The 12,381-nt window shown below is 33.5% G+C and overlaps 1 protein-coding gene across 1 annotated transcript; it reads left to right on the top strand.

Annotated features, from left to right (window-relative positions):
- The first annotated feature begins 796 nt into the window (after positions 1-796).
- On the top strand, positions 797-2,974 carry LOC108995349 (probable polyol transporter 6). Its single transcript, XM_018970907.2, has 2 exons — positions 797-1,055; positions 1,311-2,974. The coding sequence occupies exons 1-2, from the start codon at positions 941-943 to the stop codon at positions 2,702-2,704; spliced, it is 1,509 nt and encodes a 502-aa protein (XP_018826452.1). The 5' UTR covers positions 797-940; the 3' UTR covers positions 2,705-2,974.
- Positions 2,975-12,381: the final 9,407 nt, after the last annotated feature.

The raw sequence follows: 12,381 nt of genomic DNA on the forward strand, positions 1-12,381 counted from the left end.
TTAAAATAGCCTAGACTTGCATTACAGTCTCTAAATAGAGACTGTACCTAGCATTGCTCTAAACTAATCCCCCCAACTTAACTTGTCAAGTACGTACCCGGCCACATGGAATAGACAAAAATGAGAATATCCTCATATATAGAATAAACACAAATGAGAAATATATCCTCATAGAAATTCTCATTTATTTAATTAATTACTAAGTTAGCATTAAAAATGATCAATCATTGTGCATGGATATATAATATCACATCCAAACGAATTAAAAACTATTTTTTATTTCAAGGAATTTGAAAATGTATCTGACTAGAAAATTATTATTCAATTAGATCAGAACGTGATCTGCCGACTGCTAGCTTGATCCTTCTGTACGTCCCTTGCGTTGAACTTATTCAAAGTGAGTAGTAGTAGTAGCAGTAGTAGAACCACTGCAAGTTGTTGGATAAGCTTAGACCAACAACTTGTAGATTGCATATATATATGAAAGCTGCGTGGATGCATGCTTTTTGTAAACCTAGTCAACATATATATAAAAAACTATTTTGAGCCAATCGATCTTACGTAGCTAGTCAGGCAAGAGTAGATAAGATTGAATCATTGAACGGTACAACTCGTTGCATGATGTACCAGCAGGGATATTGGCTAACTCACAAAAATAGAATATGAACACAAGTCAATTATCCATAATTCGGGCACAAGACAGCTACGGGCAATGAGAGCCATAGAAAAATAACCCAAATCAACCTGTACATTTTCCAACTTCAAATCTTATATATTATTATATATAGTGATCATGATCTGTTAATTGCTTTCCATTCAAATTCAAAGACTTTGTAGGAAAGGCGCATACGTCTCAGCCCTTTCACTACTCTGTCTCTCACCCTCTCTCCCCGTTTATCCCTGTTGCCTAGTATCTCTCCGATTACGGCCAATTTCAACCATGGGGGGAGAGATGATGGAGGGAGGCCAGCTGGTGGATGACCGGGCGCCGTTGAACAAATATGCCCTTGGCTGCACTTTAGTTATCTCCATGATCACCATCATATTTGGCTATGGTGAGTACTTCTCTCTCTCTCTCTCTCTCTGATCATGGGAATCCCTCTGTGATGGCCGAACCATAATTATATTTATATCTTTTCTTAATTAAGAGATCTAATCGATTTTCATCGTCAACTTCATACAAAAGTTACAACTTGATCATGCAACATTTACGAAGTTTTTCTATTCGATTCTTGTTCATCCAAGATCTTAATTATTTATTAGATTTTTTATATATAATTAATATATAATAAGTTCTTGTCCTTCTCCAGACACTGGTGTTATGAGTGGCGCCATGATATTCATCGAAGATGATCTCGAGATCAATGACATTCAAGTATCAGTCCTCGCCGGAATCCTTAACCTATGCGCCTTGGTGGGTTCCCTTATTGCAGGGAGAGTTTCAGATTACATTGGTCGTCGTTACACAATTGTTTTGGCCTCCATTATTTTCTTGATCGGCTCAGTTCTAATGGGATATGGCCCGAGCTATGGAGTACTACTCTCCGGAAGGTGTATCGCCGGTATTGGCGTGGGCTTTGCCCTCATGATTGCACCAGTTTACACTGCGGAGATTTCCCCTCCATCGTCCCGAGGCTTTCTGACATCGCTACCGGACATTGCCATCAGCTTTGGCATCTTAGTTGGCTATGTTTCAAATTACCTCTTCTCTAAATTGACTTTGAAACTTGGATGGAGGATGATGCTTGGAGTTGCAGCAATCCCTTCTCTTGCCTTGGCTTTCGGCATCTTATACATGCCAGAGTCACCAAGGTGGCTTGCCATGCAAGGTCGTCTTGGAGAAGCCAAGAGCATGCTGCTGAAAATATCCAGCAGTAAAGAAGATGCAGAAAGAAGGTTCCGAGACATAAAACTGGCCGTTGGGGTCGATGAAAACTGCACAGACAATGTTGTCCAGGTTTCCAAATCTTCTAAGGGCCACGGGGCTTGGAAAGAACTGCTTTTAAGGCCTACCCCTTCTGTCCGCAAGATCTTATTCGTAGCAATCGGACTTCATTTCTTCGATCATGCAACAGGCATTGAGGCAGTTGTGTTATACAGTCCAAGAATCTTCAAGGCAGCTGGAGTCGTTGACAAGAGAAAGCTCTTGCTTGCCACAGTTGGGGTAGGAGTAACAAAGACTTTGTTCATATTTATAGCCACGTTTCTGCTGGACAGAGTTGGGAGAAGGGTACTCTTGCTGATAGGCACAACGGGCATGGTTGCAGCCCTAACAACGTTAGGGTTTGCTCTCACCATGGTTGAGCACTCTGAAGAGAAACTGATGTGGGCGCTGATCCTAAGCATTTGTGCAGTCTATACATTTGTGGCATTCTTTTCAATGGGTATGGGACCGATTGCATGGGTCTATCTCTCTGAGATATTCCCTCTGAGAGTGAGGGCGCTTGGAGTTGGAATTGGCGTGGCTGTGAATCGGGTCATGAACGCCACAGTTTCAATGAGTTTCATTTCAATCTACAAAGCCATAACAATCGGTGGAGCTTTCTTTATGTTTGCTGGTCTTGGTTTGTGTTCTTTGGCGTTCATCTATTTCTGTATGCCAGAGACCAAAGGGAAGTCTTTGGAAGAGGTTGAGGAATTGTTTGGGAAAAAGGAGAGAGATTTAGGTATAGAAACTACTAGAAGCAACGTCCAGCACCCATAGAAATTGTACCCAGCCATTTAATATTGGAGAATATCATCATCGGGCCGGCAGCTTTGTGATCGAGACCTGGTCAACGACACCGTACTTTTGCATGTGCACAACCCTTGGGCAACATGTACATATATATACACGTGTTTGGTTCCATCTACGTTGATCAGTATATTGATCGAAGTTTGAAGCTCATGTTATTTGTGTTCCACAGTAGTACTCTTTTTTGGAAGGAGGGTACTACTTTTCTTCAATATATATTACATTCTTCCTCTTCAAAAACCCATCAATTTAGATGAAAAAGCCAACAAATAGACAGCCACAAATTAAATATAATAAGTGCGCGATAACTTTAAATTACTCGTGTAAATTAAATGATCATCTGACTATATATATATATATATATATATATATATCCTCTCGTGATTGTGCTAGAGGTTATAAATATTATAATAGATTTCATTTATTGTGACAAACGAAACTATCACAAAAAATATGAAAACCGTCATAGAAACTTTTTGGTGACGGCTTTAAACCGTCTCACAACCGTTATCAAAAAGGCATCACAGAAAGTATTTTGTGACAGTTTACTTTACGATCGCCACTAAAAGTTTTTTTTTTTTTTTTTTTTTATCACGGTTGGAAGTCTGCCGTGAGATACAACGTTCGAATATGAAGAAATTTTGTGACAGTCAAATTCCGTCATAGAAAGTACGTTCGAACGTATCAAATAACGTTCGAAAGTTTATCTGACTGATTAACATCCGAACGTTAAATATCTAACATTTGATCTTTTTCATTCGAACTTTTGAGTTTTACGTTCGAACGTACATACGTTCAAATGTTTGTGATGTGACATTTGAATTTTGCATTCACATGTTATTGTGCAATTGCTCAAACGTCAAACAAAGATTAAACGTTTGGATGGTAAATAAATACATTCGAACGTATTCTTTTAATCATTCAAACATTAAGAAATATTTGTTCGATCGTAATAGAATAAGTTTGAAAGTTTGTAGAGTATATACGTTCGAATGTGTATATTGCGCAACCATGTTCGAACGTTCTTTGTTTACATTCAAACATACTAATTAGAATTAATAATTTCATAAAATTAAAAATCATACAAATTGTATTATATTACACCACAAATAGTATCATCTCATGAAAATATTTTAGAGAGTTGCAAAATTAGACGTCAAAATTTTTGAATAATGATTAGGTTTATTTCTTCTTCTTTCCTCGCCCACCACGATCCTACTGTAGTGAGATAACACGTTCCATCTAAACCAGTATCTCCCTCTGTACTTGTTCTTGAACTTCAATGCGTAATCTTTCCTCCTGGTCTCTTTGTCGCTCCTGCAACCACTTCTCTAAATCGGACTATTGCGATAAGAGAGCCTCTAACTCCTGCTGTCTCAACTTCAGCTACACAATTTCTTGGCGTGTGACATCCAAATTCTTGGTAAGATTATTAATTTTTGAAGTCGAGGCCGTGGAGGATGAACCAACATGCGTGAAAGAATGTCTCAAACCTCTTACCAAACCAAACTTGGTCCCGAGGACCTGCGTAAATATGATCATGTCACTAGGAGAAGATTTCTTAGAGGCTGACTGCATCTCAATCATTTTTTTCTATAATTAGGAAGAAAATCGCACAATAAGTAACATATTAAAACAAATAGTAAGAAAACATAATATTCATTCACATGTTGGCATAAATTATTCACACAAAATGACCTCACTTACATAATTATCTTTGGCGGCAGGATCAGTCTACTCGTTGTGCACATCGGTGTGAGTAGTAGTATAGACATGAACGAGGGAGAAATTATCAGGATCATTGCACTTCTAACATAGCCACAGTAGTAATTTTAAAAAATTATGTTAGTACTTAAATAAATAATATGATAAAAATGACTAAATTTTAATAAGTAATTACCATTTTATCGTCAAGGCGTTAGAATGATCTTTAATCGGCACCATGGTAGATTGTCAAAGACGTTTTATTTTGTGCATTGAAAGAAGTTAAGTGCTATAGGAGAAATTAACAATGTTAAATATAATCTATGAAACCAATATAGATGTAAATAAGTTATAGGAAAAAATCTAGAATACCTGATAATCTGGGCTTGCCAAAATATCACAACATTTTCTCCAATCTAGGAGTACTACCCGCATCTCCAATCTGGACCCATTCCCGCACCCTACCCCACACCATGCTAGGAGAGGATTTTCAACTCCGCCCCGGGAAGTGAGGGCGAGGCCCCCCACCCTGGTACTGGGGGGTGGGGTTGAAACTGCACACCGCCTCGCCCCCCGCTCAATCCAATGATCCATTTGGTTAATAAATTATTTTTGGGTCTAAGACTTTTTTTATACCCAAATTATAATATAATTTAAATTTATACATTCAAACAGAATTTAAACTCATTAGAGTTGTATTTTTTATTACCTTGGTCTCTTAGGTCAACATTTATATATGAGGTCAAAGCAGTACAATAGTTATACTTAAACAATGTGAGACTTATTGTATTGATTTGACCTCCTATATAAATGTTGGACTAGGAGTCCAAGGCAATCCATTAACTTGAATTCAACTTCAAATTTTTAACAAATTATATATATATATCTATATACAATATATTTATATAAATATTAAAAATATAATTTTTATATTAAATAAATGACGGGTGCGGAGCGGGGGCCGGGGCAGGACCTCGCTAGGGTCAGCTAGCCCCCCGCCCCTGCTAGGGGTATTCCATGTGGGGAGGGGCGGGGTGGACGGGGGCAGGTTAGTGAAGGGCGGGCCCCCATTGCCCACACCTACAGTCCAATCGTCTAACTTTATGTTTTGAAAGAGTGACTGAGCAACTTCTTCCAACATCTTAAATTTCTTGAAGTGATCATAGCATCGTCTCTTGTGACGTCGAAATAATGTAGGCATCAACTCATTCACAGTTCGTACTTCCTCGCTACTACCAAAATTTAGGTTGAATTCATCATATAAAGTGAATCGCATAAAAAATATTAAATTAAAACATCTCTAAAAAGACTAGGGTATATAAATTCACTAGTACACAACTCCGAATGTTATCTTTAACTTTATTTGGAACATCTCACCATGGTCGTACATAAAATGGCACATAAGTTTGGACTAGTGTTCCGACATTCTTCTTCTTCTCCTCCTTATTTTGATTATTATGATTCGTCAAAATCTTCAATTGAATAATCCATTATTACGGATGGGTCGAAATGTACGGGTGGGATGTCATCTCTACATAAGGGGATTAGTTTGAATACACCAAAGTCAACAAATAAATTGATATCCTGTTCATCTTCCTGATAGACCTCTATAATCGGAGTGTCATCTTCATCTCCACTATAATCGTGATCCACTACCAATTATGCATAATAAATATTCCAAGGAACAAACTTCTGTACAACTCGACAAGTTATCTCTCAACTAGTTTCATCGTCCCCTTTCATTGGATCAATCAAGTAATAGACTTGGGCCGCTTTACAAGCCAATACGAATGGATCATCTTTGTACAATTAATTTACATGCAGTATTGACGCTCGTAAAATGACTATCTCTATGTATCAATACCCGACCACCACCTAGATCCCACCAATCACATTTAAATACATATGTCACATTCTCATTTAGGTATTTCGGTCCGATAATGTCACGTATGACACCATAGTAGTCAATATCCTCTGTTCCATGACTTCTCACGATCATCACATCACAATTTTGCGTTTTTCGATTACTTTCATGGTCCATAGTTTGGAAACTATAACCTCGAACTGTGCATGCAGTATATCGAAATGCTCTGTTTGAAATTTAAATGCATACGATTAAGAAGAAACTGATTCTGGATCATGAGCATGTTGTTCCAAAATCTAACAAGTGAAATAGTAACAAAATTTATAGAAAGTTACTATAAATTAAAATTGTTTAAAAATATTCTACTATACATGACATTTAAATGCATACGCATTGTTCAAACCATCCTGAAAATTCTTCTTTGTGCCTCGCCTCTATATTCTCTACGCATTTTTTCCTAAGTTTGTCCATGTGCTTACTATATACAAGTAAAAAGAATAGAATATTTGAACACCTTCGATATAATATTTCTTTAATAAAATATATATTAATTAGAATTATTCTAATTATGGATTGGCATACTTGAGAGAGTCATCAATCTCACGACAATTATTCAACACGTACCACCGAGTTTTTTCTAACTCTCCACCGATTAAGTCGTATCCCATTTATGCACCCAAGGGCCGTATATTTTGGAAAAACACAGATAGTTAATAAGGGCGAGGGGCAGCAAAATCAGCATTCTGCTCTTCATGATTAAAGCGTGTCTTAATCCCACAGAAATATAAAGAGCAAAATGTCAACCATTCATCGTGTATAAAAGCCTCTGCTATTGATTTATTAGCTCAAGCTTTATTCTCAATAGTGAGCTTTAGTCTATCCAAAAATCTCTCAATTGGGTACATTCAACAAAACTGCACCGGTTCACCTAACAGTGCATCTCAAGGTAAATTCATTACTAAATGAACCATTACATCAAAAAATGATGGTGAAAAGATTGATCGAATTTACATAGTATTATTGCAATGTTGTCTTCCACCTTCCGCAACCACATCTCGATTTGCTACTCGAGAGCACAAATCCTTGAAAATCATGCATAGTTTAGTTATGGCAACACGTACATTAGAAATTAGCTTCGCACGAATTCCTACCGATAACAATTTTTGTAAAACTACGTGGCAATCAGGCCTTTTCAATCCATTTATTTTACATTCATCAAGGCTTACCCATCTATCGAGATTTGAAGCATAACCGTCTGGCAACTTCACAGCTTACAACTATTTACAAAAGTCCTTCATTTCATCCCTTATCATCAACGTAAAACATGCATGCGGCATAACCACCATATTGCCTTCCACCCGCAAATGAAAATTATGTTTAATTCTTATTCTCTCAAGATCTTTCCTCGTCTTAATTATGTCATTCGTCTTTTTATTAATGCTCATCAATGTTTTCAGTATATTATCACAAATATTCTTCTCTTTATGCATTGCATCCAAACTATGTCGCAATATGCATGACCACCAATATGGCAAATAAAAAAAAATACTTCAGTTTGATTTCGTTGCGCCTCGTTTTCTCTTATTCTTTCCCCAACCTTTGCCAAAATTGTTCACTCTAAGTTCCATTAATTATTCCACTATCTCATCCCTAGACAACTCTTTTGGTGCAATTTTGTCCTCCACTCTCTCATCAAATTTAGCACATTGCTTTCGTCATTCATGATTTGCCAACAAATACCGTCGATGGCCCATGAAACACATCTCCTACGAATATTTTAGCCACTCAGTTGTAGTTTTCTTATTATACGTGGAACATGCCAATTTCCTTTTAGTACTCCAACTTGAAAGATTTTCATATGCTGAAAAATCATTTATCATCCATAATACTGCAACATACATCTGAAAAGATGTCAACGTGTATTCATCAAAAGTTCAGATGCCATTTTTTCATATATCTTTCAACTCTTCAATTAGCGATTGCATGAATACGTCAAAATCATTTCTAGGTGATTTTGGACTGAGGATAAGCAAAATTAACAGAAAGTTTGGCGCCTTACACTTCCATGGTAGAAGATTATATGGAATCAATATTACAGGCCACATGCTGTAACTTGTATTCATATTACAAAATAGATTGAATCAATCCGTTGTTAATCTTAGATGCACATTACAAGTTTTGTTGTCAAAATCTGGGTATTTATTATCAAAACATTGCCACTTATCTACGTCAGTTGGGTGCCTCCATATATTTGTCATACTTAACTCGTTTCTCATCATGCAACCTCATATCTTGAGTTGTTTTGTTACACATATATAACCTTTGTAATCTTGGTTTGAGCGGAAAATAACGCAAAATTCTCACCGAAATATTTTTCTTACCCTTCCACCTCAACTCTCCACATATGGGACAAGCCTGTTTTTCCTCATTCTCCTTCCAAAACAACACACAATTATTCCTACATGCATGTATCAACTTGTACTCAAACCCAAACTCTTTTCTCAACTATTTTGCTTCATAAAAATTCTTCGGCAATACAGAACGTTCAATGAGCACTTCATTAAATAAGTCTAATACCATATTGATTGCTTTTGTCGACATCTCACATAATGATTTAATGTGCAGTAGCCACACAATAAACGACATTTTGTTGTGTTTTGTATAGCCATGATAAAACTCATGCTTTGTATCTTCTCACATTCTAGAGAAATTTCCTTTATTTTATTAGTTATTGTTTTAATTTCCTAGCATTTTAAGATTACCATTAATTACATTGATATAGTTATTTATCAATGGAAGATGTTGATTTAAAATAGATATGTAAGTTGTGATTTATATTATGAATTAGTTATTTGTTTTAATCTTAATATATTATTAATTATTTATTTGTTTTAATCTTAGTATATATTATTAATTACTTATTTTTTTTCATCTTAGTATATATTATTCATTATTTTTTTTGTTTTAATCTTAGTATATATTATTAATTAGTTATTTGTTTTAATCTTAGTATAGATTATTAACTAGTTATTTTTTGAATCTTAGTATAGATTATTAATTAGTTATTTGTTTTAATCTTAGTAAAGATTATTAATTAGTTATTTGTTTTAATCTTAGTATATATTATTAATTAGTTATTTGTTTTAATCTTAGTATAGATTATTAATTAGTTATTTTTTTAATCTTAATATACATTATTAATTACTTATTTGTTTTTATCTTAGTATATATTATTAATTACTTATTTTTTTTAATCTTATTATATATTATTAATTAGATTTATTCAAAATCTCTTTATTCAAAAAATTGATTTATGTAATTTAATTATTCCTATAATTTCCTATAAAAAATAAATCACCACATAAACACAATATAATCCCACAAACCACAATATAATCTCAAAAATCACAATATAATCACAAAAATCACACATATGCCACTCACAATATAATCTCACAATTTACGATATAATATAATAAATCACAACAATTATATTAATGCAAACATAGCAAGATGATACATAATATATATCTCCTATGATTGAATATATATATATATATATATTTGTATGTATGTGTGTGTTGAAACCACTCAATGCCTAGCCATAAAAACCCAGACATTAAAAAATAAAACTTAGTAATCTCGCTAGCTTATTTCATATATATATATATATAATTTGTTTTGTGATGATTTTCTAGAGCCAGAATTTATTAGAAATAGAGATTTTTTTTTTTTTTTTTTTATCTTTTTTCCCTTTTACATGACGGTGAATGACAATTTAGGGCAATTATCAATGTAAACTCTAACATTCAAAATTGTGGCCATGTGTGGAACTCTCACTCACAATCACTCTTTCTTACATGTGTTTCTCACAAGTGCGCACACACACACACACTCACAAGCACAGAATGAGGAATAAACAACATTCCTCATTTCTTAAACGCGCCCCAGATTTGTCTGGGGTGTTATAATTTTTTTTCAAAATTTTTAACCTATTGCAGCGACTTTTATTGCTAAAATTTACCTAGGGCCCTTTTGTAGTGACTTTTTAAATGCAAAGTCGTCGCATCAAAGTGTTGTAACGTTTGAACGTTAATAGTTCGTAAAATTTTACAATCTCGCTGAGTGTCCTGCCAAGTCTGTTTACATATTGTAACGTTGGAACGTAATACTATTAACATTCGAACGTAGATAAAATTAGGTCCCCATATATGTCATATAATTGACACGGAAAAGGTTCTACCAATTTAAAAAAACACGTTCGAAACAAACTATTCCACGTTTGAATGTACCAAACTAACATTCAAATGTAACACTGTTGACATGCAAATGTAGTTAAAACTAGGTCCCTGTATATGTCATAGAATTAACGCGGGAAAGTTCCTGCCAATTTTTTAAAAAACGTTCAAACTTAATTATTCCACGTTCGAACGTACCAAAATAACATTTGAACATAATAGTATTGACATGCAAATGTAGATAAAATTAAGTACCTGTACATGACATAGAATTAATGCAGGAAATGTCTTGCCAATTTTTTCAAAAAGTTTGAACTTAACTATTCCACGTTCGAACATACCAAACTAACACTCGAACATAACAATGTTGACATGCAAACGTAGTTGAAATTAGGTCCCCGTATATGCCATAGAATTAAATAATATTCATGCCCATTTTTTCAAAAACGTTCGAACTTAATTATTCCACATTCGAACGTACCAAAATAAAGTTTTAACGTAACAATGTTAATATACGAATGTAAATGAAATTAAATTCCCATATATGCCATGGAATTAACATGGGAAAGGTCCAACCAATTTTTTCAAAAATGTTCGAACTTAATTATTTTACATTCGAACATATCAAACTAACATTCGAACGTGTATTTAATGTTCGAACGTCGTTTATATATTATAGTTATGCAGTACTATATGTAACATAATTATATAGCATAGTAATGTATATAGTATATATTACATGGTTATATAGTATATATAATACAATTATATAGTATAGTAATGTATATATTATAGTAATAGAATTAACATGGAAAATGTCCCCCCGATTTTTTAAAAAACGTTCGAACTTAATTATTTCACGTTCATACGTGTATTTAATGTTCGAGCGTAGTTTATATATTATAGTTATATAGTATATGTAACATAATTATATAGTATACTAGTAGTAATGAAACGTCCAAGGGACGTTTGCCCAGTGGAGAGAAAAAAAAAACATAACTGCATTATAAAAAAATTATATTTTCTTAACTATATATAGATAGTTAAGAAATATAAATAATATAACTGCATAATAAAAAAAAAGTATATTTTCTTACAAATCTTTGAATCATATAGTAAAAAAAAGTTATAACCTAATTGCAAAAAAAAAAAAAAAAAAATCCTAATTGCAAAAAAAAAAAAAAAAATTTGAAATGTTAAAGAAAAAAGAATAGTAAATTACAAAGAAAGAAAACAAATAATATATGCAACAACCATAATAATATATATGCAAAAGAAGTTTGATATAAGTTTACAAAATATAGTTTGATTTAAATTTTAAAGAGGAAGTAAAGTTCATATTACAACCATATTAATTAGCATTTCTTTTTCTTTTGCAGAATTAATTGATAAGATATTAAAATTCTTATAGCGTTGTTGGTTCATCTGGTCTATATTTGCACGAAGTTCGATTATCCATTCTTTTTCTGAGATTTCTTTAGCCATACTTTCCAAGAATGACAAATGCACTTGTAAAAAAATAAAAAAATTTACTATAAAAATTATGTTTTGATTTATAATTATATTATTTCAATTGAAAGAGTTAAAAAAAATGTAATATTATGTTACCTTGCTAGTATGATTCATAAAATGAATTGCTAAACAACCCATTGAATGAATGAAGGAAGCCACACTATACTAAAAAAAAACACTGCAGCATAAGAAAGGAAAAAACAGAACAACTGCAAATGAGACAACAACAAAACATGTTTACAAGAAGAAAGACAACAAAAAATCATATAATAAAAGACAACAAAAAATCATAGAATAAAAAAAACCAACACTACAACAAAAAATATACA

Source organism: Juglans regia, chromosome 7 (genome assembly GCF_001411555.2).
Source record: "Juglans regia cultivar Chandler chromosome 7, Walnut 2.0, whole genome shotgun sequence".
Lineage (NCBI taxonomy): Eukaryota > Viridiplantae > Streptophyta > Magnoliopsida > Fagales > Juglandaceae > Juglans > Juglans regia.